At 53.7% G+C, this 27,618-nt stretch overlaps 1 protein-coding gene across 5 annotated transcripts in view; it reads left to right on the forward strand.

The window, feature by feature from the left end:
- ACSF3 (acyl-CoA synthetase family member 3) overlaps positions 1 to 25,321 on the forward strand; it is a 51,640-nt gene extending 26,319 nt beyond the window's left edge. For all 5 annotated transcript variants that reach the window (XM_072819594.1, XM_072819597.1, XM_072819595.1 and 2 more), the window contains 5 exons: positions 491 to 603; positions 11,307 to 11,433; positions 18,950 to 19,084; positions 19,694 to 19,805; positions 23,567 to 25,321. In XM_072819594.1, the coding sequence (XP_072675695.1) occupies positions 491 to 603; positions 11,307 to 11,433; positions 18,950 to 19,084; positions 19,694 to 19,805; positions 23,567 to 23,744 (665 nt within the window). In that variant the 3' untranslated portion in view covers positions 23,745 to 25,321. The remainder of the gene's footprint in view (positions 1 to 490; positions 604 to 11,306; positions 11,434 to 18,949; positions 19,085 to 19,693; positions 19,806 to 23,566) is intronic.
- The last annotated feature ends 2,297 nt before the right edge of the window (positions 25,322 to 27,618 follow it).

Genomic DNA, 27,618 nt, shown 5'->3' on the forward strand with positions numbered 1-27,618 from the left:
GAGCCTGAAGCCTTGATGTGAGTCTTCACAGATACCGAGCATTTGGTGTGGGGACCTCTGTCCACATTGGTCCTTTGTATTATGGCTGCGGGGCCTTGCTGTGGCTGCCTCAGGGCAGGACAGGCTGCCACACTGGGTGCTTTGGTGGGGATGAACACACTGAGCAAACCCTGAGTGCCTAATAAATGAACCAGAATGCTAATGGAATCCTCTGCCTGCCAGCTCAGTCCCTCTTGGGCCATCTGTGTACCAGTGCTTTCCAATGGCCCCTGGAGACAGTCCACCATTACCAGGGCCTTTCTGGAGGTGGCAGCAGCCTCAGCCTCAAGCCTGGGCACCAGGAGTCTCCCCCATGAACATCCAGAGCCAGTCTCACAGACTGTGGGCAGCTGTGAGTCTTAGCGGCCACCTGCACACACCACGTGGAGCCCTGTATCCTTGTCCCAGGCTCTTCTGCTGGCCCTGCAGCCCTCTCCTTTCTCTTCTGCAGGTTCCGTGGGGACCCCGCTGCCAGGCGTTGAGGTGCGCATTGTCTCAGAAAACCCGAAGAAGGAGGGCTGTCCCTATGTGCTCCATGCAGAAGGAAATGAAAAGGAGACGCAGGTGGGCTGCTCTGTGCTCTGCTGGCGGTGCACGCATCACACAGCCATACCAAGTAATAGTGACAGATCTGGTGATCATAAGTGAATGGGAATCATAGACAAGGATTGGTGGGAACTGGAAGTTTGGTTTAAGAGGAGATAACTTCGTCTATAGCCGACACGCAGACTAGACTTAAGAGATGTCAGCAGTAGTGGGTCTGGGTGTCAGCTTCTCTCCCGCTCTACACTGGCCTCCCCTGGGGTCTCAGTGTCCATGTCTGAAGGAGATGCTTGAGGAGATGGTCGAACAAATGGGTAGAACTGGGTGGTTTTAGGTGTAATCTTACGAAAATGTCCACCCAAGAAAACCCCTCACCAGGTCGCCCGAGTGGAGGTCAGCCCGTGGCTCCTCCCCCGGTTCCCTTGGCCTCCAGACCCTACTCTCCGTGTGTGTGGGCAGGTTCCATGCTGCCCTCTTCAGGACAGCCTTGAGGTCCTGAGGCACATTCCATCACTCCCTGACCACCCTCTGCCTGGGCTCTTACCTCAATAATGGCTGGCCCGGACCTTCAGCCTCAGCTGAAAGATCAAGAAGACCTTGAGGTCTTCTTCTGGCTCACAGCCTGCGCCCTGCAGCCCCTTCGCCTCCTCGTGAGCCTGCTCATGCTCCAATAACCTGCGCCAGCATCCGGTGGTCCAGCCCTCCCTACAATGATGGGCTGCCTCCCCCTCTGGACATGCAGCCTGTTTGCTGGGTCAGGGATGGCTGGGTGTGGGTTAAGGGACCCTGGCCCTTCAGGGCGTGTAGGTCAGTCACATGCCAGCAGCACAGACAGCATCACCCACTACTGCATCCTCCAGGTGCCATCCACCTGATGACTTGGCCTCCATACATACCTGGGGACCATCTCCCCCTAAAATTACAATAAAATCCACTGCTTCACCTGGAAGGCAGGCAGCCCAGCCCACCCACCTGCCAGTGCTCCTCAACTGTCTTTACTTGCCTCCATGTACAGAGAGCTCTGGCAGCCCGGCCCTTGTCCATCAGAAGGAAACATGTGTTCCAAGGGTGGCCCTGGGCAGACCAATACCACTGCCGGGGCCTGGGGGTCATGGGGATGGGAGAGGCTGAGGGAGCCAGAGTCCCACTTCCCCACGTGTGAGCCAAGCACACACGCACCTACGACCTTCTAAATGTGAAGACTGGGGATTCAGTGCTCTTGATGGCATGTTCTAGAACATTCTCAGCTTGGTCAAGAAATCAGTATAACCATCTAGAACAGAGCTGCCTCGATGACCATGTGCATGCTCAAGGCCACTGTGCATCCCACACACAGGCCTCAGTATGCATGGCCCACTGTGGGGCGCTGTGACCTGGGAGGCTGCCCTCTCCCCCATGGTCCTGCTCGCAGGAACCCCCAGCTGTGGCCTGAGTTACCGACCCCACCTCCAGACTGTGGGACTTTAGGCCTTGTGCATGTTACCCAAAAGGGCCATGCCTCACTCTGCATCTCCCTCTGTCCTTTCAAAGTGGGGACTCAGACTGTTGTCACTGTCCCCCCAGGACCTTGTGCAGCTTCTGTCTGGCTCCCCACACCATGAGGGCCAGTTATAACCCACATCTTTCCCAGGAACCCATTGGCACTATGACATGTGCATGAACCCTGGGGAGGCTCAGGTCATCCTGAAGGAAGCGTCATTTTCATGATGCATTACAGTGGAAACGAGCTAACCTGTTATCTCATCAGGGACCTAGGTGAGCCATGCATGGGGACATGGCCTGGAAGCATGATTCCTCCAAAGCCAGGATCTACTGTGTTTACAAGGACTTGCAACATGTTGCTTGAAGTGCAGATGCCCTCTCTGAAAACGGATTTGCCAAACAAAGCTTTCCAGTCCTCCCATGACACGTAAATTCTGAGTACACTCCAAACTGGTGAGGACTGATGTGTTTAATGTTTCAGAAGTCAGGACAGCTGAAGACAGCTTCTCAATGTTTTTTAAGTTTTAGTTGGAAATAATCTCAAGCTTTCAGAAAAGTTGCAAAAATGAGTATGAGGAACATCCAGCCTTGTGTGTGCCCTCACACAAACCCACCTGTTGTCTGCACGCCCTGCCCTCTCACTCTGGGCTGGGTGCAGTGTCCCATGGAGCCAGCAGGGTCAGAGATGGGTGTCAGCCGTGATGGCACCCAGAGGCAGTGCAGGGCATGGTGTCCTGCAGGCTGGGGGCTCTGGGGTCTCTGCCCTACAAAGAGGAGACCCTGGGGAGGGTGGGAGCAGAAGGGCGGCTAGGCCAAGTGGTACTTTCCAGACAGCAGGGAGAATTCACGTTTGCTCACAGGCCCAGAGCAGGGGGGAGAGGCATTCATGCCTGTGGCGCCCAGTGGCCATGGCAGTGGGGCAGTACCGGAGTCTGAGAAAGGCCCTGACAACTCAGGAAGGGGGCTCACAGGGCATGTGGTGGGACATACCTGTGCACTCTCATGTAGTGAACCTATCATGTCTTATCCGTGTCCCCATCGTGTGGTTGCCCTGGCTGTGGCTGGTTGGTGACATGGCTGCCTTCCCTGCCATCCACAGCCCTGTGCTGGTGCTTCCTGAGCCTTGCCGCTCTGTCTGGCAGGACTTTAGGTGCTGGAAGAGTAGGCTCCCTCCTCTCCCCGACCTGGACAGTTCTCTGGCTCCATTTGTCTGACTGCTGTCTTGTCTCCCTGCTGGGCCGTGGTCAGGCCACACCTGCCCAGAGGACCCAGTGACTTTGTTTACCATAGTGCCTCTTTCACATGCCGTGGCCCCCCAGCTGGCTTCTCCTTTAACCCCTGTGAGCATGCCACACATTGTCTCTGTGTCTCTGTCTATTTACCTTCAAAGTGTTCCCTGTCAGGAGAGCCAAGCACCAGCCAGCAGCAGCGGGTCTCTCAGCAGACAAATGACTTCAAAGCTGAATGAAGCCCCAGCCTGTACACAGAAGTATCTTCTCTTGCTGGGGCTTCAATGACCACAAGCTCAGGCTGAAGCAGGCAGCGACAGCGAGCCCTCCTTCCCTTTTTTTCCCCTTAAAAATTAATTATCTTGTTGTTTATCTGCATGCAAGCTGTCACTCTGGACAGCAGCCTGCTTGGTTACCTTTCCTCCCGACGGCCACCAGCATCTCCTGGGTTCCCCTCCTGCATCTTCTCCTGCCCCTGCCTGTTGCTGCCATCTGTTGCTGCTGCGTGCCGCCAACTGCTGCACGCGACACACAGTGGGGCATGGCCTGGGGACAGGGTGCCACAGGGTTTGGACACCCTCTGGCCCTGCCATGGGTGGGGTGTGGAGACCATACTATCCCCACAGAAGCACGCACCTGGACAAACAGACTGTCATCAGCCATGTGTTCCTTGCCTCTTGGGGTGAGGTGGGTGTACCATCTCCCTACAAGGACCAGGTAGGAGGCGGCACTGCCCCAAATGGGGGATCTTTGCAAGGAAAAGGCAGGCAAGTGGCACTCATGTGCCAGACCTATGTGTGTGCAAGCTCTTAGCCGCCCTGTGTTTCTCTGTCCCCAATAACCAGAGCCTGCCCCCAGATACCCTGAGAGGTGTGCTCGAGCAGGGGATGATAAGGACCCACACCTCCTTCCTGCCATGGGCCTCATCCTTGCATGTGTGTCCAGCCCATGTCCCGAGGCCTGACAAGTGGGCAGCATTGAGTGAGACAGCCGTTCATCAGGACACCAGAAGCCCACGGCCAAGGAGGGACCCAGGGGACTTCAGGGTCAAGAGCTCTGCTGTGGGTCCTGCCCCTCCTCACCAGCCTCCGTGGCCCATAAGTTGCCCACCTGCATTCCTGCACCTTCCTCCACCACGATTTCCCCCATTCCTTAGTGTGAGCTTGGGCAGGTGTCAGGGGTTCTACCTGGCGGCTTTCCAGCAACATCTGCTCATAGAGGAAAAGACATTCAGGCTGCTTGCAGATGAGGGAGCTGGAGGTTCTCTACCATGGTCCTGGTCACAGTAAAATGGGGTGGCACTCGTACATTGATGCACATGCCCTGGGGCACGTGGTACCCTACATGCCAGAACACAGGAACCCCCTGTAGAAACAGCCCAGGCTTTGGCTGCAGTGTGTGAAGCAGTGTTGTGTGTGACTGCAGGGCTCCCAGATCTGTGTGCCCCATCCAGCCTGCCCCTGCCCCGCCCTATGCTCTTCCCAGCACAGGTGGGGTGTGAGCTGCACAGCTCCAGCTCTGCGGGGACCTGGTGATCTAGGCCATGGGTTTTAGTCTAAGTGAATGTTTATTGTTATGCATCATCTTAGATTATTTCTCTATGATACTGTTCTCCTCAGACTGTTCCTCTCTTCTCCTGGTTTATCTTCACTCTTGATAACACCTCACACCCTTGTCTCTAAAATTTACAATGTCAATGACCAAGATTAATCTGTCTTTATTTTTGTAGGGTCTGAGTCAGTAACACAAGCTACTGTGTGATGGATGAATGTGTACTTAGAGCTTCATATTGCTGCTTCACTTTTCTCTCTCCCTAAAGAAAGGAAAAATGTTTTTTTTTTTTTTTTTGCATAAAGAAAATGATGACATATCTTAGTTACTTGATACTTGCTTTCCCTACAACTGAGACTCCCTGACAAATCTGTGCAAAAATTAGGATTGATACAAATTCTGTCTTTATGGTATTGAACCTGTGATGGGTACCACGTATTTGAGCAGAGTCAAATGGTTATATGTTATATAGAGTACATGGTTATATGTTCTCTATTGACCTGTGTATCTGTTTCTCTGCTCACACCAGTCTTAACTACTGCTGTGTTATGGTGAGTCTCAGAATGATGGCATTATGTCACCGACTTTATTCTTCTCATTCAGAGTTGTCTAGCTATTCTAATTATTTTGCCTGCCATGGCAATTTTTAAAATAGCTTGTTTATATCTATACAAAAATCTTCTTGGGATCTTGATGAAAACTGCATTAAATCTGGGGTGCCCAGATGGTTCAGTTAAGAGTCCAACTCTTGGTTTCGACTCAGGTTGTGATCTCAAGGTCATGAGATTGAGCCCCACATCGGGCTCTTAGCTCAGCATGGAGTCTCCTTCAGATTCTCTCTCTCCTCCTCCCACTTGCCCCTCTCCTCATTCACATTCTCACTTTCTCAAATAAATAAATCTTTGTCTAAATTGCATTAAATCTGTAGATCAGTTTAGGGAGAATTAACATCTTCACTCTGCCAAGTCTAATCCATGAACATGGTATGCCTCTGTACTCACTTAGGTCTGTTTTAGTGTGTGTGTTTCATGCCCCACTAGATAAATAACCAGGTATCCCTCCTCTCTTCTCTCCTCCTTTCCTCCGTCCTCCTCCTTTCCTTCTTTTCCAGTTATTGTAGGTGTGGGGTTTTCTGTTTTTTGAACTGTTCATTGCAGGCATATAGAAATACATTGATTTGAGTGTATTGGCTTCATAACCTTTAGTAACCTTGTTAAATTCACTTTTTAGTTTTAGAAGGTATTTTTGTAGGTTTTCTGGGATTTTTAAAATATCAACAACCATGTTTTCTGCAAGTAGGAACAGTTTTACTTCCTCCTTTGCAATCTGTGTGTTTCCATTTCTTCTCCTTTCCTTAAATGCCCTGAGGAGGATTTCCAGTGTGATGTCAAATGGAAAAAAAAAAAAAAAGGGGGGAGACACCCTTACCTTGTCTTTGATCTTATGGAGAAGGATTGGTCTTTAATTATTAAGCCTCACATTAGCTAAAGGCTTTTTGTAGATTCCATCCTACTTATGATATGCTGAGTTCTTAGCATGAATGGATGAGATATTTTCACTTTTTTTTTGAGAGGATGGGGAGGGGCAGAAGGAGAGAGAGAATCTCCAGCAGACTCCTCACTGAGCACAGAGCCTGACACAGAGCTTGAATTCATGACCCTGAGATCATAACCTGAGCCAAAACCAAGAGCTGGATGCTTAACCCACTGAGCCACCTGGGCACCCCTGGATAAAATATTTTCAAGTGCTTTTTTTTTTTTTTTTTTTTTTTTACATCAACTGCTTTTTCCTCACTAGGCTGCTAATATAGTGGATCACATTGGTGGATTTCCTAGTGTTGAATCAGCCTTGTGCTCCTAAGACAAACCACACTCACTTGTGGCGTATTGTTTATTTTATATTGTGCTAGATTGGATCTGCTAGCCTTTTGCTGAGGACGTTTACATCGAGGTTTCCTTTTGTTGTGCTTTTTTGTCTTGTTTGGGTGTCAAGGTAATGCTAGCATCATCAAATGAGTTGGGGATTATGCCCTCCTCTCCTGCTCTCTGGAGGAAGCTACATATAATTGGTATCATATACTTATTGAGATGTTGGATAGAATTTACCAGTGAAACTATCTGGGCCTAGAGTCTTCTTTTTTGGAAGATTTCAACTATTAACTCATTTTCTTTAATGATTATAGGACTATTCGGATCATCTAATGCATCTTGGGTGAATTTTGGTAGATTGTGGTTTTTGAGGAATTGGTCCCTTTAAGTTGTTGAATTGATGCATGTAGGATTTCTCACAATGTCCCCTTATTCATCTTTTCATGTCTGTATAATCTGAGGTAATGCCCTTCTCATTCCTCTTATGGATAGTTTGAGACTTCTGCTTTTTCCTTTGTTGTTCTTGCTACAAGATTATCCTTTTATTGAACCTTCTTCAAAGAACTTGTTTTTTGATTCCTGGGGTTTTCTCTTTACTTTTCCTTTTTCCAATTCATGCATTTACCAGCACAGATCTCCTTGCAGCACCCAGGGGCTTGCCCTCTCCCTGCGAATTTTGATATGTTTTCATTTTCATTCAATTCAAAATATTTTCTGATTTTATTTTCCTTAAGACTTATTTGACTCATGGATTTTTTAGAAGTGTCTTTATTTTCCAAGTGTTTGGAGAGTTATCTTCCTGTTACTCATTTTTAGTTTTGTTCTGTTATAATCAGAGAGCATACTGGGTACGATTCCAGTTGTTTTGTGAAGGCATGTGTGCACCCCGGAATGCGGCCTTCTTGGTGAACATGCATTCTGCTGGTTTGGGATGCTATGCAAATGGCAGTCCGGGGCACGTGGTTGGTGATGCTCTGTGCCGCACATCCATGCCAAGTAACCAGTTCTGTCACAGAGGAGGGGTGTGTCTCCTCCATTGTAATTGTCTGTTTCTGCTTTTGGGTTTTTGCTGATATATTTTGAAAGTCTGTTACTTGGTGAATACACATTTTTAATTGTTACGGTTTCTCAGTGACTTAACCATTCTGTCGTCAGGCAGACCTGCTGGTAATGATCTTTGCTGTTAAGTTTGTTTGGTCTGGCATTAATATTCCAGAGTCAATGTAGTTTGTTTGGAGGGTGTTTCATGGTGTGTAGGGTCCCATCCCCTTGCTTCTAACCTGCCTGTGTAACCGTACCAGAAGTGAGTTTCTTAAAGAGAGTAGATGGTCGAATCATGTATGGTTTTTCAATCCAGTCTGGCAATCTTTTAATTGGTGTGTTTAGAGCATTTACACTTGACTTAATTATTGAAACACTTGAACGTATGCCTGCCGCCATTTGTTATCTGCTCACTGTTGTTCCCTTGGTGTCTCGTCCCTCTTTGGACTTATTTTTAGCATTCCATTTTAATTTACCTGATGAGTTTTTGAACATATGCTTTTGTACAGTTTTTTAGTAGTTCTAAGGACTACAATAAATACACTTCACTTTTTGAAACCTACTTAGACTCAGCACTTAACACTCCCAGAAGAACATGGAATTCCTCCAGTCAAAGAGAAAAACATTCAGTAATGCTTGTTAAAGATGGCGAGGCAGACTTTATTCAGGAGCATTGGGGTGAGTGAGGGCCCAGTGCCGTGGGGTTTTACAGTACAGGCGAGAGTTGGGCTTAGCTCTGAATGCAGTGTGGGCCAGGGGAAATGTCCTACGTGTAGCCACTGGGGTCTGTGGATAGACTTGCTGAGGGAAACACGGGGAGGGGGGGCAGGTTGTGAATCTGGCTAAACTACCTGCCCAGATCTCTGGTGAGGGCATGCCAGGGTGATCAGGTGTCACTTGGGGGTGGTAGCACATTTGAGGGTGACCAGGTATCAGGATGGGGGTCTCTTGCTAAAGGAATAGAGCAGAGTTCTTGCTAGAACTGGATTTCACAGGAAGGGCACAGATGGGCCTAGGAGAAGGTTCAGGAGCCTGACTGCAGTCTGGTCAGGCAAAGAGTCTTTGTCGCCACCGTATGGTCACTTTGCCTTTTCCCCATTTAGCATTGTGTGTAACATCTGCATATGTTATAAACTCCATCAGACAGTGCTACAGTGTTTGCTTTCAGCCTTCAGGATGGTTTTAAAGAACTCATGAGGAACAAAATGGTCAGTTTTGTTCACCCAGGTATTTACTGATTCGTTTGCTTTTATATCACTTCTGAGTTTCCATATTTCCCCCTGGAATCATTTCCCTTCTGTCTGAAGAACATTTTCTGGTAATTCTTTCAGATCAGATCTGCTGGCCACAAGTTCTCTTGTTTTCAGTTTATCTAAGAACATCTTTGTCTTTTCTTCCAAACCGGAGCGTTACTTTCACTGGATCTGGGATTTGGGGCTGAGGCTTGGGAGTGGGTCCCCCTTCTCTGGCCTGTATGGTTTCTGCCCAAAAGGCAGGCGTCGTCAGAAGCATGGCTCCTCTCTGGCCACTGCCAGACTTTTCCTTTATCCTTGGTCTTCAGTGATTGGATTATGATGTGTCTGAGCCTGTGTTTCTTTGGGTTTGCCCTTTTGGGGGTGTTCCTGGAGCTTCTTGAATCTATAGGTTTATGTATTTCACCATACTTGAGAGTTTTCAGCCAAATTTTATCCAGTTTCTCGCTGCTCCTGGCATCTCCTCTGCTGGGAATCTGGCAGCAGCAATGTTAGTGTGCATGGTAGTGAGGAGGACGAGTGAGCATGTTTTCCTGTTGCTCGAGTTAGGAGGGCAAATCCTATTGACCGATCTTCCAGTTCAGGACTCTGCTTTGTGACCTTCTGCTATGAAGTCAATCCCGGGAATGTTTCCTACTTCTGTCATTGTATTTTTCAGTTCTAAAATTTCCATTTGATTTTGCTTTATAACTTTTATTTCTCTCCTGAGACTTTCAATTTTTCATTTACTTCTTGGGTGTTTGGTCTTCCTTTTGGAGCACATTTGTAGTACATGGTTTAAATTCTTTGTCAGGTATGCCTAAACATCGGTGCCGCCCTGCAGTGTCCTGCACCGATGGCCTTTTTTTGTTAAGAGTTGACATTTTGATGGCTCTTCACATGCTGAGTAATCTTGTGTCCAGGAAATTTCAATATTACATTGTAAGACTCTGGATCTCATTTCTGTCCGTTGGAGGAGGCTGGCTTCTGTGTTGTTTTATTTCATCCCATTGGCTTCAGCCCACAGGTTTCAGCCTGCCTTCTTGGGGGTTGGCAGCCATGCACACTTGTTTCAAGGCCTTTACCCCACAGGTTTGCTGTCCTGTGACCACTCTGACCTGAGCAGTGGAATCAGATAAAGGGCAGAGGTGGGAAGATGGGTGGGGTTCAAATGAAGTGTGTGGTTTGGCTGGAAAACAAACACAGACCTCCTCTAAGCAGGCTGGTTGACGGGTGCCCGGCTGGGCCCCAAATGTGGAGCCCAGTCCCCTTAGGACAGGGGCACCTGTGTCAGTAGGAAGTGGGCTACAGAGTCAGTGGAGAGCTGCTGATGCGGGACAGGCTCTGGCTGCCTGCCTGCCGCATCGGCCTTGGAAATGTGGATTGTGTCCAGGCCTCAGACAAATGAGATGGTTTTACAGCCTCTTTAAAAGGGTCTCTAAAAAAAAAAAAAAAAAAAAAAAAAAGGGTCTCTGATTTTTATTTTTTTAAAAAAATAGAGGGGGCTGGTTCTTCCCCAGAATGAGTTCATTCCAGGTAGGAGTTGATGAGTAAGAACAGAGCATCCCTGGCCCCTTTCACTCACCTTTTCTCTGTCCAGTGATGGCTTCACACAGGGCCTGACATGCACAGGCCTCTACACATTGTTTTTCTGATTTCACTGAAGCCCTACTCAGGTTCTTATAAAACCCAGCCTCCCTCCTGCCCTGTACTGTGGTCACCACGAGAGATGAATCCCCTCCTTCCCGGGACCACATAATCTGGGTGCCACTGTGTCCTGGGTACCTGGGTCTTACCCACAGAGCCGTCCTCTCAGTTGTGCTCCGCCTCCTCCTCACCAAGGAAAGAGACCGACTCCAGAAGGCCCCACGGGAGCCTCCGAAGCCCAGCTGCTGCAGCCCCGGTGGGTGTGGTGGCTGCCCATGCCTCCCTGAGGCTCCTGTGTGCCATGGTTTGTGCAGGAACACCCTGAAGACAGAGTTTCATGGAGTGTCGGGAGCACAGTTTTAGAAGAGGACGGGCAGCTTGAACCTTGAACCCTGCCAGGCCCTGATTATGACATGGGTCAGTGACTCATGTCTTCGAGTCTAGAGCACGGGGCTTTTTAGGATGAATGTGGTGACACACAGCTCCCCACCCTAGTGGGCCAGCACTGCACCGTGTCGTCTGATGGAGTTCCAATGTTGAAAGATGCATTTTTCAATCATTTCCAACAAAGTGTCTAATTTCAGAAGCGAGTATGATCAACTGGGGGAGGGGTCACGAAAAAGGCAGATGAAGCCCCCATCTTGAGAGGTGTGTGCTCTCTCCCTTGCTGACAGGTGACCCCAGGGTTCAAGGAAAAGGAAGGGGAGCTCTTGGTCAGGGGACCATCTGTGTTCCGAGAATACTGGGACAAACCAGAAGAGACGAGACAAGCCTTCACCTGGGATGGCTGGTTCAAGACAGGTAGGAGGGAGGCCTGGACACCCCAGAATCTTCTGTCCAGGACAGAAATAGGGGGTGTACTCTGTCATCATGGTCAGGAGCCCCTGGATGTCAGACCCTCCTTGCCCCTCCCTCACCCCAAGGCCCCTGCTTTAGAAGTCTTCTCCCCCTGCCAGGATCCAAGTTGTTCTGGGGTTCCTTTTCCATTTGGGTCATTTCACATTCTCCATGCTATGCCTGGGCCCTGCCTTGGTGTGCAGTTGGCACCATCCCCGCAGGACACAGAGCCTTCCTGGGATCCCCCTGCATGCCTCACTTGGCCACAGTGGTCCTGAAATGTGGACTTTATAGCAGACACTGTGAATATTAGGTTTGCAACATATAGATTCACTGGTATCCCAGAACACCAGCCCTGGCCTATAGGTGGTTGGGTTCTGAGTTCCAGGTGGTTCCTCCTCTTCTTTCTGCCCATCTGTATGTCTAAAACTTCTCTGCGACAATGCATCATTTCATAATAGTCTTAAGACAATGTTTTCCAAAAAGAAAGGCCTGTTTTCACACATCACCACACATGGCCCCATAATCACAAATCTGCCTCATCTCCTGTTCTGTGGGAAGCAGAGGTGAAGAAAAAGGCAGAAAATGGGCAAAGCGGAAACCACGGGGCTACCGTGTGCCCTAGGAGAAGGATGGTGGCCACACAGCATGTGCAGCTCATGCCTGGCATTCGCTCAGGCACCTCCCTGGGCTCAGGTCGGCATGGCTCTATGTGGGGCGGGATGGCATGTCCTCTGATCTGCTGCTGTTAGACCTGAGGTCACCAAGTGGTAGAGTGGGGACCCTCATAGACCCCAGCAGTCTCGGGGTGCCATGTGGACCTGTCGGGTGAGGGCTTGGCATGAAGGGGCAGACAGAGTCTTCCTGAGGAGGTACGTGTCGGGGGGCCCCCTTCTTGTCCCACTGTTAGGCAGCACGTGGGTCCTGATTTGCTGGTCCCAGCCAGTCCCATGTCCACACTGTAAGTCCTGCAGCTGTCTATGCTTCTCCCTCATGCCTGCAAACCTCATGAGGGAGAAGGACACCCAGGCAGCTGGGTTGGAGGTGTCCAGCCTCCCCTGTCCCTGCCTGAGGAGCAGAGGAAGCAAGCATGGGTGGTTATGAGGGTTTGGAGAGGGGACATCTCTCAGCCTTCAGAGCAAGACCAGTGAGAACCTGGTCGAGAGCCCTGACAGGTGAGCAGAGGGCTCAGTGGTCGAGTCCCAGGAGCCCCGGTCACCTGTTCCAGGGCCTCCTAGTTCCGTAACTTAGACTGCCTGGATTCTCTTTGTGAGCATTGCATTCACACAAGCCAGCCTGAGAGCAGCAGACCTCTCCCCATCACTGTCCTTCACGTGAGGTGTTTGAGCTAACCTCGCTTCTGTGTATATCCCTCCTCTGTGTGGTCCCAGTGTGGAAACCTGACTTGCTTTGTGGCTATCTTCTTTTATTTTTAAATTCAGATAAAAGCTTCAGGGTTTTTTATTTTTCTTTAAAAGCACAGGAACCCAAGCCCTGTGGATTTTGTGGGTAGCAGCTCCCTGAGCGCCGGGCGGCGGCAATGCAAAATGTGGGGCAGTCAGCGTTAAAACGTTCAGCCACTGCTGCTGATGAATATTTGAGTTGAAAAGGAATAGCATGCATTAATTATTATAAAGAGATGTCTTTAGGAGAAAATGATTTTGAAACTCAGTTTAATTTCATTGTAATGCGCTGCAAACAGGAAGGGAGTGTGTGTGTTTAATTGGCTCTCGGGGGTGAGGCCTGGAAGCCGTGTGCCTTTGTCACAGGCCATTAGCGATACAGGCTGCATAATGAGCGGGTGCAATCAGCTCGCAGCTGCTGGCTCCTGCGGGGAGAGCATGATATTAAATAGAAATCAGGATAAATTAAACTTAACCCTTTCCCTGGCCAGCTCCTCCTGCCACAGAATTCTGGCGGGAGCTAGAGAGCCACTGCTGGTGGGCCATGAGGAAGGGCTGAGTCCATGTCTGGATGAGGGGAGAGATCACCAGCCAGTCCTACTGCCCCCCAGTCGCCCATGTCCACCTCCTTCCCCAGATATGCAGGGGGCTCTCAGCAAGCCCTCAGGCATCGTGGACTCCCCCTACAGAGGAGACCCAAGGTCTCCCCCGAGAAACTCTGCTGACAGCCACGGTGACTCCTCCCAACTTTTGTTCACTTGAGCACCACCACAGCCAGAGAGAAGCTATTGGACATGCACATGGCACCAGTGCTAGCCCAGGGTAGGGGGACAGCTGATTCCAGGAGCCAGGCATCCTCAGGCCTTTATGATGAAGCAGAGGACACAGAGGTGACATGGGATGGGGACGAGGACATGGAGGTGACACAGGATGGAGATGAGGACATGGGACAGGGACAAAGGCTTGGAGATGACATAGGATGGAGATGAGGGCATGGAATGGAGATGAGGACATGGGACAGGGATGAGGACATGGAGGTGACACGGGATGGAGATGAGGACATGGGATGGAGATGAAGACACAGGACAGAGGTAAGGACATAGGATGGACATGGGGACAGAGCTGAGCAGATGTCACAGTTCCTACTACCTTTGACGCTTCCTGCTAAGCAGATCTGTGTTGGAGACACTGCTAACTGAGCATAAGGAAACAAACAGCCTCTCTGACTTACTGTAAAAATACTTCACCATGCACTGTTTAGTGTTAAGTGACCTAGTAAACACGCATCACTTCCACATCAGCGTGTCAGTCAAAGATAGTTCAGGGTTCTGGGAAAATCCACCAGAACATCAGCGGGTTCTTGCCTCCCTCCATGGCAGACATGACGTTATTCCTGGAGACAGACATCACAGCACCAGCAGAGCGACAGCGGAGCCCTCACGGGCCTCGGCACCCATGTAGGGCTGCTCTCCAAACCACTGCTCACAGAGCTCAGGCCGCCCTAGGGGGAACAGGCGCAGGTGATGGGCACATCACAGAAGAGCAGAGCTCTGGGCCTAAAAATATACAAGATACCGTCTCACTTCCTCGTGGTGAACAAGAGAAATGCAGAAACAGTGATTGACTCCTGTCACCAAATGTGAAATTCTGACAAAGCTGGGCCTCGCTGCCGTGAGGCGGGTGCTTTCCCTCCAACAGGTGACACTGTGTCCAGAGTGTTTCTGGGAACATGTTCATCAAGGGTGACGAGAAGCAGGCAGAGCCAGGTGCACAGGCATCTGCGGCGGCATTATTTCTAAAACACAAGGCTAGAAGCTGTGTTCAGATGTGTCCAACAGTGGGTCTCAGGAGGCCTTTAGACCTTGTGCTCTGAAGAGCAATGACATGACCTGATGACCTGTGTGTTGGGTGTGGGCATCTGCGCATCTGTCAGCCGCTGGGCTCCTGTGAGCCAAGCATGGCTGCTGGCCACCATCACTTACAGGAGGGCTCCTTCCATCCTTGTATCTCTGGTCTCCAGTGCTCCCTCGCTGAGCTTCACTGCTCTCAGGGACACACTTGGTACACGCTTTGCTCACGTTTCACACCTCTGCAATGGAGAAGGCATCAGAATGGCACTCAGGCACAATCTGTTCTGGTCATCTCCTGCCTTGCCACTGTTGGGAGTTCTGGGTTACCTCTCCAACAAGGAGATCTTAATCTTGACCTGTAAGTCCCAGTTAGGAGCTAGGCCAAGTGCTACATGTTAGCGGGTATGGGTACGTGGAGGGGATGGCTGCCCCTGACCTGTGCGTTTCACTGAGAGGGAGGCAGGGTCACCATGAAGGCTATGCCAGATGACAGGGCCCCTCTGGGATGCTGGGTGGACCAGCCGTGCAGTCTGCAACTGGCCCAAGCCCTGTGCTGGCGACTCCTTCTGTGCATGGAAAGTTTGGATGTGTTGTGTCTTATTTTTTTATCTTGCTTAAGAATCCTTTGTTTCCCAGGGTTCGCAGGGGTGCTCTCCTGTGTCTCTTCTGCCGCTTGCCAGGCTTTGCGTTCATAAAGTTAAGTCCCAGACCCCCTGGAACATGTTTTCGTGAACCATGACACAGTGACCCAGTGGCGACATGAGACCGTCTTCTGTCTCCTCTGTTGGATGTTGAGCACCTGCTGCACGCGGGCTGTCTTCTGGGGCCACTAGTCAGTCCAGACCCCTGGGCAGAGGATGAGTGTCTGTAAGTCTTCAGTTTTTATCACAGTTATACACAGATGGCTTGAAGACTCCACTAGCTTTACCAGTGTGAGAACAGTAGCCATTTGCACCTGAGCTGATTCCATCTCTATACCTGTCCTCCCCCTGGAAGCAGCACATTCAGTGGCTGCAGCACTGTCTGTGCCATGAGGCAGTGGATGCAGCACTCGCTTGAGCCTCATGGGGACCCTGGTCCTTTTGTCCTCTCGCTCCCTGAGTGAGGCGCCCTGGTGCCACCATTCCTGCTTGGGGAGGACTCCGGGGCCTGCTGCCCTACATAGGCCCCCCTTCCTCCTTCCCTGCTGCTCTGTAGTTGGGAGAGCTGCGTTCTCCAGGAGTGAGCCTCCTGGCGGTGCAGTGTCAGCTGTGCATTTTGGTGGGGAGGGGTGTCTAACAGTGTCTTCACTAGGGCAGGCCAGATAGAGCTCAGGGGGGTTAGAGATCATATTTATTGGTTTCTAGCTTCACCATGCTTGCTGTCAGCTACAGCCGCTTCCTGCTGGGCACTGTATGACCTTCCCCCTCTTTGGAGTCCCAGAGAATCTTCTCCATCCCAGATTCCTAACATCCGACAAGTCGAGTGCCTTGGGTGCTCTGACTTGACTTCCTTCCTCGTGCTCACATTCTGGACACCACGTCCTGTGATTGTGGGAGCCTTTCAGCTGATTGTCTTCCCTCCAGAACCTGGCCGGCACCTGGGGGCTGAGAGCAGGAAGGGCAGGTGGGAGGAAGTCCCCCCACTCCAGCCCCAGCTTGGGGTGATGCCAGGAATAGCCCGTGCTGGAGTCCAACAGTGTCTAACAGGTGCCAGGCACAGAAAAGATGGCTGAGTTCTCAGCTGCTTCCCTGCCCACCCAGTGCACACCCCCTGTGCAGCCCCCTTGTGCACCCGCCCCAACCCTGGGCAGCCCCCACCCCCGAGAGCAGAACAGGTCTTTCCCAGCAGGGGGGATGCTGATACCTAAGGGACAGATGACTTCATTGGACACATTCATTAGTATCACAGTGAGCAGTTTCCTGTGCTTGCCTCTCAGTCGGGAGCTTAGTTAATACCAATTCTTTACCTAATAAGTGATTGCTTGATCACAGCGAGTTGCAGACATGGGACATAACTTGGGGGTGAGTCCCCCACGGTCAGCTGGGAACTTCTCCACAAAGCAAATAGTGGTTTCTTAACCCTCTCTATTTGAGATGGATACAGATTCATGGGAAGATGCAGGTGGCGTGCAGGGTGGCCCCTTACACCCTCTCCCCATCCCCATGTCCACATCCTCGTCACCAGCGTGACAGCAGGGCCTGTCCCTGGGCTTTCCAAGGCCCGCCAGCCCTACACACGTGTGTGCACATGCATGTGTGTCCTCTGCTCACTGCCCTCATGTCTGCTGTGCAGCCTGTCTATTCCCATCTACCCCCACCCCTCACCGCAGCCATCTACCCCCACTACCCTCACCCCAGCCGCCCTGTCACTTGTTCAAGGAAGAGACACAGACCCTACAGGTGCCACCTCTGGAGACCGGCCTTTTCTCCTCAGCATAATTCTTTGAATCTGCATCCCTGGCGAGGCTTCCAGCTCCACACCTAACCCTGCAGGAGACAGACACTCAGGGAAAGCATGGAAGGATCTCCTCTGGAGGAGGTGCAGCCCGTGGTGTGGAGCAGGCATGAGCTGGCACATGCCAGGTACCAGTGCCTGAACACAGGGCCCTTGTGTGCACCTGACCAGGCTCAGCCCACATCTCCCTGGAGGTAGGGCTGGACACAGCTGCAGAGCTGCTGCTTGGTGTCCAAGGTGAGGTGGGGCCTGAGGTGTGTCACGTGGCACCAGAGCGAGGCCTTGGGCTCCCCATGGGAGCACAGGGATGGGGAGCTCACCACAGAGTATCTCAGCCTCCACCGAGCATGAGCATGCCAGGCGGGTAGGTGTTGTCATTGTGCCACCTGCTTCCTGGAGGCACATTAGTGTTTCTTCTTGCCATGAATGGCAGGACACCACCTGGCCACACGGAGCCTACACAGCCTGCCAGCACCTTCTCAGACACCCATTGGTACATTTAGGGAATAGGTAGCTGGGGGTCAGGAAGCTCTTGGGGGAACACACAGCTGTCCAGCCAAAGCTGGGCCTGCACCCCAGAAATAGGGGGCTCAGTGGGTTTGCAGGACCCAGGTCAGGTGTGTCCACCCCAGTCATCCCCGCAGCCACACCCACGTCCCTTCCCACCAGCCAGCCGCCACCCAGTCACCGTTTCCAAAGGTACACTTGCAGTGCCTCTGTCAGTGGGAGAGAACCCACCACACTCCTGGCCCTGTGCTCTTGGAGCCTGGCCTTCCCGCGCCGCCATATGTAAGCCAGTCACCCATCCCTGCACCAGCATCTGTCGTGTTCAGTAGACCGGATCATGCCCTAGGCCGCGGCAGGTCAGGCAGCGGCAAATGATGGATGGTGCCTTCCTGCGTGGGAGGCGTGACTCGTCATGAAACATTGATGATTTATTCCAGCTAATGACCCAGCATGGGTCTCAGGGTGTGTGAGCGTAGGTAGGGAGGCACCAGTGCTGTTCCCAGAGGGCCGGGTAGGGGCATCCCCACAGGCACACGCTCACATGTGTGTGCCCCATGGGAGCACTTACACATGCCACACGTATGGACATGCATCCACACACATACTTGAGCCCGCCTCCCCTGCACCCTCCCTGTTCTGGTCTGGCACTCACTGTCCCCCCCTGCCACCTGCCTGTGCTAGGATGCCTGGTGAGCATCACGTGGCCCAGTGCTGCCCGAGAGAGGACCAGGTGGACCTCCGGGGGCCTGGCATGTGAGGGAAGCATGGCAGGAAACCACACAGTCAGTGTGGAGGGGCAGGAGGGCGTTCTCCTCCTTCAGAGACCTGGGTGACTACTTGCAGCCCAGGAGACCCCACGAGTGAAAGCGGGCTGCAGTGATGCCCGACTCCACTGGGACCCTGCTGTGACTGGGACCCCCACCCCGATGGGATGGCAGGAGACTGAAATTCTTGTTCTCTCTGCTCAGGCCTGAGAAAGAGCAGGAAGCAGTGTTGCTGAGTGCTGACAGCGCTAGCTGTCCTGCCTCTGAGCCCTGATCTCTGCTCTGAGACACTGCTGTGTGCAGAGGGCCGTCTGGGGTCAGGCCACAGGCTGAGATCACAGTCCTTGAGTTCCATGCTTGCCCCCTTGTCCTGAAACACCCCACATGCACCCCCATCACCCCGCGGGTCCCGGGGTAGGGGACCTATGCTCCCTGACACAGGCATGCAGCATGCATGTGCCCCTCGAAAACTGCTGGGCCCTGGAGTGCACCTCTTTGTGACCAGACCCCCTTTCCTCAGGTGACACGGCCGTGTTTAAGGACGGCATGTACTGGATCCGGGGCCGAACATCCGTAGACATCATTAAGAGCGGTGGCTACAAGATCAGCGCCCTGGAGGTGGAGCGGCTCCTGCTGACACACCCCAGCATCACCGGTACGTGGCACCCAGCCCCATGGCAGGGACTTCCCACGGCGAGCTGGGTCCAGACCCGGCTGTCTTGGAAACATTCTGAACATGCTTCCATGTGTATTTCATTGTAGATAGAGCCAGACCAGGTTACTTACCCTTGGGGCACAGTTAGGGACCTCCCCACCCCTGGCACGTCCATACGCCCTGCCTCTGCGCCATGGCTAGCGTCCAGGCCTGAGCAGGTTGCACTGGTCTGCACAGCCCATATGCTCAGGAGCCCTGGCTTGCTCAGGAGAGCTGTGGTGGGGGGTGGTCCTCGTGCTGCCCCCATGCACTGGTGGTTGCTGGTCCGGGAAATGTGGGCACTGCCCAGACCTGCTCCTACCTCAGGTCACAGGCTGTGAGGACCATGGGGATGGCAGAGGCTCCCCGACAGGACCCATTTGTTATCATCCCCAGCCCTCCTACCAGTGATCCTGCCCTAGGGCAGTGCAGGGGGGTGGAGGGCAGAGATGGGAAAGCCAGCCCCCACTCTGGGCTCCACCCAAAACACAGTGTCCCCTACATGACCCCCATGTTGACCCCATGCTCCCCAGCTGGCAGCAGTCAACATAGCATTTCTTCTGTTCACAGATGTAGCTGTGATTGGAGTTCCAGACATGACATGGGGCCAACGGGTCACCGCAGTGGTGACCCTGCAAGAGGGACACTCGCTGTCCCACAGAGAGCTCAAAGAGTGGGCAAGGTAGGGGCAGGCACGGGATGGACTGTCCTGGGGTCGAGGGCGGGGTGGGCAGCGGGGTCCTAAGTCTTGCAGGGACGGCAGGGGAGCCAGGAAGGCCAGATGACATGTTACATTCCTGAGGCTGCAGGGAAGCTCCGTGATGGTAGCTGGCGAGCTGTAGTGAGCGGTACGTCCCCTCCCAACCCTCTCCTGGGCAGATCACCCACCCACCTGTGCTGAACAAGACAAGGATTTGCATGTAGCCTGGGGTGCTGGGGCCACAGCTCTGCATTCCATGGGCTCACTTTCACCTTACTGTAGACCGTCTCCAGAGCTTCGTGCCATGTGCCATGGCTCTGGGGCTTTCTCTGCATGCTGACACTCACAGGCCCCCTCCCCTATGCCTGCAGCACCCTGCAGTCTGTCCCACCAAAGGCCAATGGGATAGGCAGCAAGAAGAGCAGTAGCGCCGAGTTCAGAAAGGAAGCTTGTCATGATACCCCCAGTCTTTATTTCGAACCTGAGAAGTTTCTCCTTCCTCTGCCCTCTCCCTGCACCCCCTTCCTTCCCAACTTGCCTCCCGCTCCTCAGCGCTAGAGATATTTTTGGCTCGTCCAACATGATTTCACAACAGCAGGAGCCCTTGTTTCATGAGGGGACAGCACAGCTGGGCGATTTACTTCCCCTGGATTTACAGAATCATGCTTACAGTGAGCTGTTTAACAAAGGAGAAGCTTCTAGTCGCCCTCTGCCAAGCTCTCCACCAGAGAGGGTCAGGTCCAGTGTCAGGGTAACCCATGGCTGTCCCCAGCCAGAAGCCCCCATACCCCATGTTCACACTTACCCCCTTCGGTGCGTGCACACCTGTCTGGCTTGTGGCCATGGCCACTGTGTGTGCTTGGGGTGGGGGGGCCGCCCCCCGGGAGGTCAGGGCAGACAGTCTATCCACCATCTCCAGGACTGTCCCTCAGTGAGGCCGGCATCCAGGCCTCTGTGTCCTCAAGCCCTGCAGTCACTAGGCGGTGACGTGGAGGCCACTTAGCCTGTGGAGAGCAGGTCCAATGTGGCTCCACCTCTCCCAATGGGGCTCTTGAGGAAGATGCACTCTCTCTCTAGGTCATGTCCACAGCCATTTAGGGGTCTTTTTAGAGGTTCCTTTAAATAACATTTTCTTCTGTGCTCCCGTTTTTTTTCTTTGTGGAGATTCCATGCTCCATCTCTACCCTCCAGGAAGGGCCTGACCCTTCTTCCCTGTTCTGTGCCCCAAGCTGGAGTCGGGGGTTCAGGCTGCACATCCCCTTGCAAGGGTGAGCATGGCCTGGAGCGGGGTCTGGGACCACCTGCTACCACTTCCATCCCCCCAGATTCCAAGTCAGAAAGGGATGTGGGATTTCCACACCTGGAAGGAATCTAGGCTCTGTGATCTTGAACCACAAGTGATGTCTGATGAGACCACGAAGGAGTGGTGGGCACCCTGCTTTGCGCCTGCCACACCTTCTCCCTGGAGAACATGTCCGTGGTCCTCATGCATGTGTCCCTGGGGAAGCCTGCTGTTCACAAATAACTCCAGTCTGCCTTGATGCGCATCTCATTTCCTGTTGAACCCGTTGCTAAGCTGTGGCCCTTTGCACATGTCCAGGGGTGGCCCATGTTCCCAGGAAGAGCCCTCAGTCCCCAGGGGTGAAGGCCTGCTGTCCTCAGAAATGCCAGGCCCACAGGTGCCCTTCAGAACACTTCCACGTCATTTCCTAGCTTTTATGGCTTTCGTTCCTTTTTTTTTTTTTTTAAAGACTTTATTTATCTATTCGTGAGAGACACAAAGAGAGAGAGAGAGGCAGAGACAGGCAGAGGGAGAAGCAGGCTCCATGCAGGGAGCCCAACGCGGGACTCGATCCCGGGTCTCCAGGATCACACCCCAGGCTGAAGGTGGCACCAAACCGCTAAGCCACTGGGGCCACTCTCATTCCTTTCTTCTAAAGTGGCTGCTACGTTAGGGTTCATAAGGCCCGGCTCTATCGCCCCCTCCCATGATGTCCTTCCCCCCCTTCATGCACCAGCAGCACTTCTGCCGCTCTGGCTCTGCACCCTACTACTACTGATGCTCCAACAGACTCAGCTGCAAAAGGCCAACTGTTGAGCAGAAGCCCCGCTGAGAACAGTCGACCCTCATGTGTGTTGTATGTTGTGTTGTGTATAGCATGTACCGTGTCCTCACGGCACATAAGCTGCAGAAGGAGGAAGAAAATCACAAGAGGGACAAAACACATTTTCAGTTCTCTTCTCTATTGAAAAATCCACATATGAGTGGATTCATGCAACTCAAGCCAGTGTTGTTCAAGGGTCAGCTGTGTTTCTGTTCAAGCGTTGTCTCTGGGAGAGGATTTAGTCACCAGGAAATGCCATGTGTGTCCCAGCCTGGCCCCCAGGCCCAAGGGCCTCAGCAGCTGCCTGGGGACTTGGCAGCGTCTCTGTCTGAAAACACCTTTAATGTGGCCTTCATTCCCAAGTTCTGTCTGTGGATTGACGGGAACCCATGCCCCACAGCCTGCTCACCTGGCCATCCATCATGGGGATCGCTGTGCCTCGGGTGGCACCCAGAACTGCCTCTGCCCTCCCTCTCTGGGCCCTGGCCCCAGCTGGATGCTGGGCCACCAACAGGGAAGACAGAGAAGCAGGCGTGGGGAGAGCCGCCCTAACTGGAGTACCCAGGTTTGGGCAGTGGGGCTGGGGCGCGGGAAGGGCTATGTTCTGTGATGGGGCTGCAGGGGTGCGGCCTGCCATGCTGCGAGAGTCACTCGGGCAGTCCTGGTAGCTTGTTGCAGCAAAGTCCAGCCAGCTGCATGTGTCCTCTGGGCCCTTGTGGACAGCTGCCAGGACCATAGGTGGAGGCACCCTCTCAGGCATGAGCCCACACCTGCACCCCAAACTCCCCGCTGGCCTGCAGCTGGTGCATTCAGCACGAACCACCCCAAGGTAACCATGCATCACTGGGGTATTGGTGATACTTGGCACCTGTGAGCACTTGGACCCTGCCCACAAAGTCAATTATCATGTGTTATTCACGAGCACCCAGCTGCTAAGGCTGAGATTTGGGGGTTCTCTGCTACCACACATCATGAGCTCACCATGATACCTCCCCAGTGGCTGAGACCCCCACTGCCTGGCAGCATCTTGTGCTTTCCTTACCTTGGGGCATGTGGCCCCCATGTGCAGCTGTTGGAGGGCAAGGGGTAGATGGCTGAGACGGGGTCTCAGGAGAGAACCGGTGCCAGCAGCCGAAGGAGTAGTTTCTCAGAGTAGAGCCTGGAGGTGACAAGATCCCACCACGTGGCCACTCACAGGAGAATGCACCGTGTAATGGGGGGACCCTCCTGAGAGTACAGGATGCAGGGCAGCTGAGACCAACAGGCCAGTCCCTCCCACTGCTCATCCCAAGGCTCTGCAGGAAGGATAGCACCAGTCCACAAGGCCACAGCACCCAGGGGTCTGCAGGCATCCACTGGCCCTGCCCACCTGCCTGCTCCACCCATGTGGCCAAGGCCTGCTGTCATGACAGCCAGCTGAGAGTGGGGCCTGCTCTTCCCGGCTCTGGGAGGCCTGGCCCCAAGGAGGGCTCGTCCTCTGCCCACATCCTCTCCGTGTTAGCATTCTGCAGCAGAGATGCCCTCCTGGGGCAGGCACGGGTATGGTTGGGCTTCGGGGCCCCATGGGACATCTGCCCCCCTTGCCAGGCTGCCTGTCCCATGGTATGCCTGCCACTCAGACCCTACTTGTCTCTGCAGGGGCTTCCTGGCCCCATATGCTGTGCCTTCGGAGCTCCTGCTGGTGGATGAGATCCCGCGGAACCAGATGGGGAAGATCAACAAGAGAGATCTCCTCCGGCAGTTCTATCCGAGCAACCAGGGTGACCTGAGACCAGGCGCCAGTGAGCCGGATTCCCCTTTACCTAGAGCCCCCTAACCCAGACAGAAGCAAGATCACAGTACTCTGCCCAAGGCTGCTGGGGAGTGGCACTCACAGCACAGCTGCAGTCGAGCTTTTCCAGAATGTTCTGTACCCAGAACATGTGTCTAAAAAGAGCAGCAAAACCAAGTGGGGGGGCCACTGGTCCTGGGCAGGGGGAGGTGACCATAGAAAGGCCATAGACGCCGGCATGACCACCCCCCACCCCTACGCCATGCAGCCTAACTCTCCTCCCAGCCTCCCAGGGGCCAGGTTTGCTCCGGTGATCAGCCCACGCTCCTGCCTGAGGCCGGGGCACACACAGTGGTCACCACCTACTGAGCAGGCTGGCTACCCAAGGCCAGCTCAGCTGCCTGCCTGCCATCCAGCTCTTCTCAGGGGGACGGCCGTTGGCATCACATCCAACACTGCGTGACCAGGCTTCTGGCTGTCCGAGGTCTTCCCTTGTGGTGACTAGGGAGCCACATGCCACTGGAGACACTCCAATCGAGCACTGCAAGTCTTCACTGAGTCTCACTGGTTTCCACTGTATCTCATACTACTGGACATTTTGATTTCTGAAAAAGTTTATGTAATTATTTGGTCTATGCTATGATCTGTATGAAATACTTTCAAAAAATAATCGTCCTCAACTGACAAGACCACAGAAGGATGTTGACTTGTCTTTGGAATGCGCGCGTCTAAGAACACCAAGTGCTCTGCCCCACTTGCTGTGTCAATGTGACCAAGCGTCCTGAGGCTTCCAGAAGGTTCCCCCTTGGCTGGAATGGCCTCCCACACACACAAACATGTGTGCCTGCTTCCTGAGGGCACGGCCTTGGCTGGACAACACCCCCATCCTGCACTCCAATCCCAGTCAGAAGTCCTCAGTGCTGAGCCCTCGGGGTCAGGACAGATGCCCCTGTCTCTTGGGTGGGGGTGGGGTGTGAGTCCCTACAAGGGATTGGACTCTCCAGGTGTATCCATGGGCAGAGCCACTTGCCACCCGCCCCCCGCCCCCCGCTGCCCCTGCAGCCCAGGGCAGGGGCCAGGCGCCCCTGAGGGAGGGGGTGGTGCCAGCACTCCAGGCCAGCTGAGGCAGGGCGACCCCAGGAGTCAGGTCCTGGTGCACTAAGCCTGACATTCCTGCCTGGGGAAGGGTGTAGGAGACAGGCTCTGCTCCGCTTCGGGAGGTTAACATCTCCGTGTAAAACAGAGCAGTGCCTGATGGATGGAAGCAAACCCCACGTGGGAGACACGCACCCCTGCCCTGCAACACGCCCCAGCCCCTGGCTGAGCAGCCAGATCGTAAAGTCCTCCAAGAACTGCTGGAACCAGCTTATGCTCAAAAACTCCCACTCCTTTTCTGTTGAGTTTCTACATGAAAATGTTCTTGGGCGGCCCAGGTGGCTCAGCGGTTTAGCGCCGCCTTCAGCCCAGGGCATGATCCTGGAGACCCGGGATCGAGTCCCACGTCAGGCTCCCTGCGTGGAGCCTGCTTCTCCCTCTGCTTGTGTCTCTGCCTCTCTCTGCGTCTCTCATGAATAAATAAATGAATTTTAAAAACAATAAAAAATAAAAATGTTCTTGAAGAAGATTCAAGCACTATATTATAAACAATAAATTTGGAAACTGTGGCTCCAGTTCTTAAAGCAGCCATGGCCTGTGTGTGACCTCGCCACTGGGGCCCTCGCCCTGGCCCCCCAGGTGACCGTGCTGTCCCCTGCCCACTTCTCCCTGCTGCCCCTTCCCTTCCTGGGCCTGTCTGTGCCTCCCCTGCCCTGGGCCGCTGGACACTTGGCTTGCATCTCCCATCCTGTGTCCTCAGCAGCTGCAGTGGGGCCCGTCTTTCTACTTGAGGACTCTGCTTCTCTGGTCAGTTGCTCAGGGTCACCTTCATCATTGTGGTCCTGTGTGCATTGCCGTGGCTGCTCGGTGGCCCTTCTGGAACCTCCAGAGCCCAAGCAACACACTGGGATCCCTGCGCCCAACCCTAGTGTGCCCTCTGGGCCCATGTTCCCCACCCCAGCCTGTGGCCTGCAGGGCACAGCGTATACTCCTTTAAAACATGACCAATAAGTAAATTCTGGGCTCACCAAATAGATCAGCATCAGATTATCACACCCACATCTGTGACACATCCACATACATGGGGACATGTCTCTGGGGAAGACCTGGACATTAGTAAAACTGGTAGATGGACGGCCACAGTGTGGGACAACTACCTGGGACCCTCTGCCATGAGGTTGGGGGGTTTGCACCCCCTGAGTAGGAGCGAGAGGAGGGCAGCAGCCCCACTCAGATCCCCACTGTGTGCAGCAAACCTGACTGGCTGTGTTCCTGGAGCCAGGCTCGCAGACGGACTCCCAGGGGGTGTGCCCAGCCTGTCATGCAGCCTGGCAAGCTGTGGCCATGTGCTGAGCGGCTGTCCAGAGTCCCAGGAAGAGGGAGAGCAGGTGAAAACCACACTGTGGCTGAGGGGGGCGGTCAGATACACAACAAACTGAGTGGGGCCGTGTGACAAAGGGCACGGGCAGTGGTCGGGGCAGGAGGGCCAGGCAGTGTTCTCAGGAGCAGTCTGGGATGTGCTTTGGCAGCAGGGGTAGGAGGCCGGTACAGCGTGTGCCAAGGAGAGGGGTTTTGGCTCGGTCTCTGCAGGCCAGAAGGTCACCTCAGTCCTGGCCACACCCTGGAGCTGCAGCAGCAGGACTGTCCCTGGGGAGCCAGAGCCAGAGGGACCAGGTGACACTGGATTGGCTGGTGCTGGCCTGGACGATGAGAGGTGGGGGCCACAGAGGCTTCTAGAAGCCAGGAAAGATGGGGAAAGATTCTCCCCTGGAGATTCCAGGAGGAACTGGCCCTGTGACAGCAAGATGTTAACACATGAGGCCCCGGCTGGACTTCCTACCCCTGGCCTGAGAGGACCAGCCTGTGTCCGCACCCAACCCCGTCTCCTCTCCACTGGCGTTCTAAGAGGAAGAAAGGGGCCACTAGAGGTGCTCTAGAACCCCGTCCGGGAGCCTCTGCATTCTCCTCTCACAGCCAGCATCCTGAGAACTTGGCCCCCTTCACACCCTTCGCCGTGACCATGAGAGATACATGGAAGTGGGTCTGGCATGGGAATAGAGGGGTGTGGGGCAGAGGTCTCCAGGCGGCGTGTGGAGGGCTGGCTCATCCTTGCAGATGCCATCACTCAGCCGGGGCAGGAGACCCCAATTTAATCCTTGCCAATACCTCCCAGCAACCTTGCTTTCCTTTCCCTCCTCCAGTTCCTGAATTGGGGACATTTCCACGGTTTGGAAAGCAGTGGGGTGGGTGGCCAGGGCCTAAGGACCCACCCTGCGTGTCTCTCAGAGCCTGTTTCATCAGGAAGACAAGGACAAGGGCACCCACACCTGGGGACAGAGGATTTGGTGGAAATCACATTCCTGAGGGTCCCTCCCTGTGCCTGGCCCAGGTCATGGGCGTGGAAGCCCCTACATGGCCCTCAACCCCTAACAGGTGGATCTTCCAGACCCTCCATTCAGGGGCCCCAGAACCTGGGTGTGCAGGAACAGGGCTCGGGATGGTGGGGAGCCTGGGGGCCCAAGCTGCATGGGAGGGGTAGAGCTGGGGCAGGTGGTTCCATCCCTATGTTTGTGCTGGTGCATAGCGTTTGCTGCGGGTGTGTGCAATGTGCACACGTGCGTGTAAGGGGCTGAGCACAAGCGTGTGTGGGGCTGGTCGTCTGTGAATGTGTACATACAGGGAACTGTATCTGTGGGCTTGCATGTCCACTTCTGGGTGTGACCTGCCTGTGTGAGGACTGCACGCCCCTCCACGTGGTGGCCCTGGCCCTCTGCGGCCCTCCAAGCGGGAGCCAGTCCCACCCAGGCAGCGTCTCTCGTCATCG

This window comes from Canis lupus, chromosome 3 (assembly GCF_048164855.1).
Source record: "Canis lupus baileyi chromosome 3, mCanLup2.hap1, whole genome shotgun sequence".
In the NCBI taxonomy this organism is placed as follows: domain Eukaryota; kingdom Metazoa; phylum Chordata; class Mammalia; order Carnivora; family Canidae; genus Canis; species Canis lupus.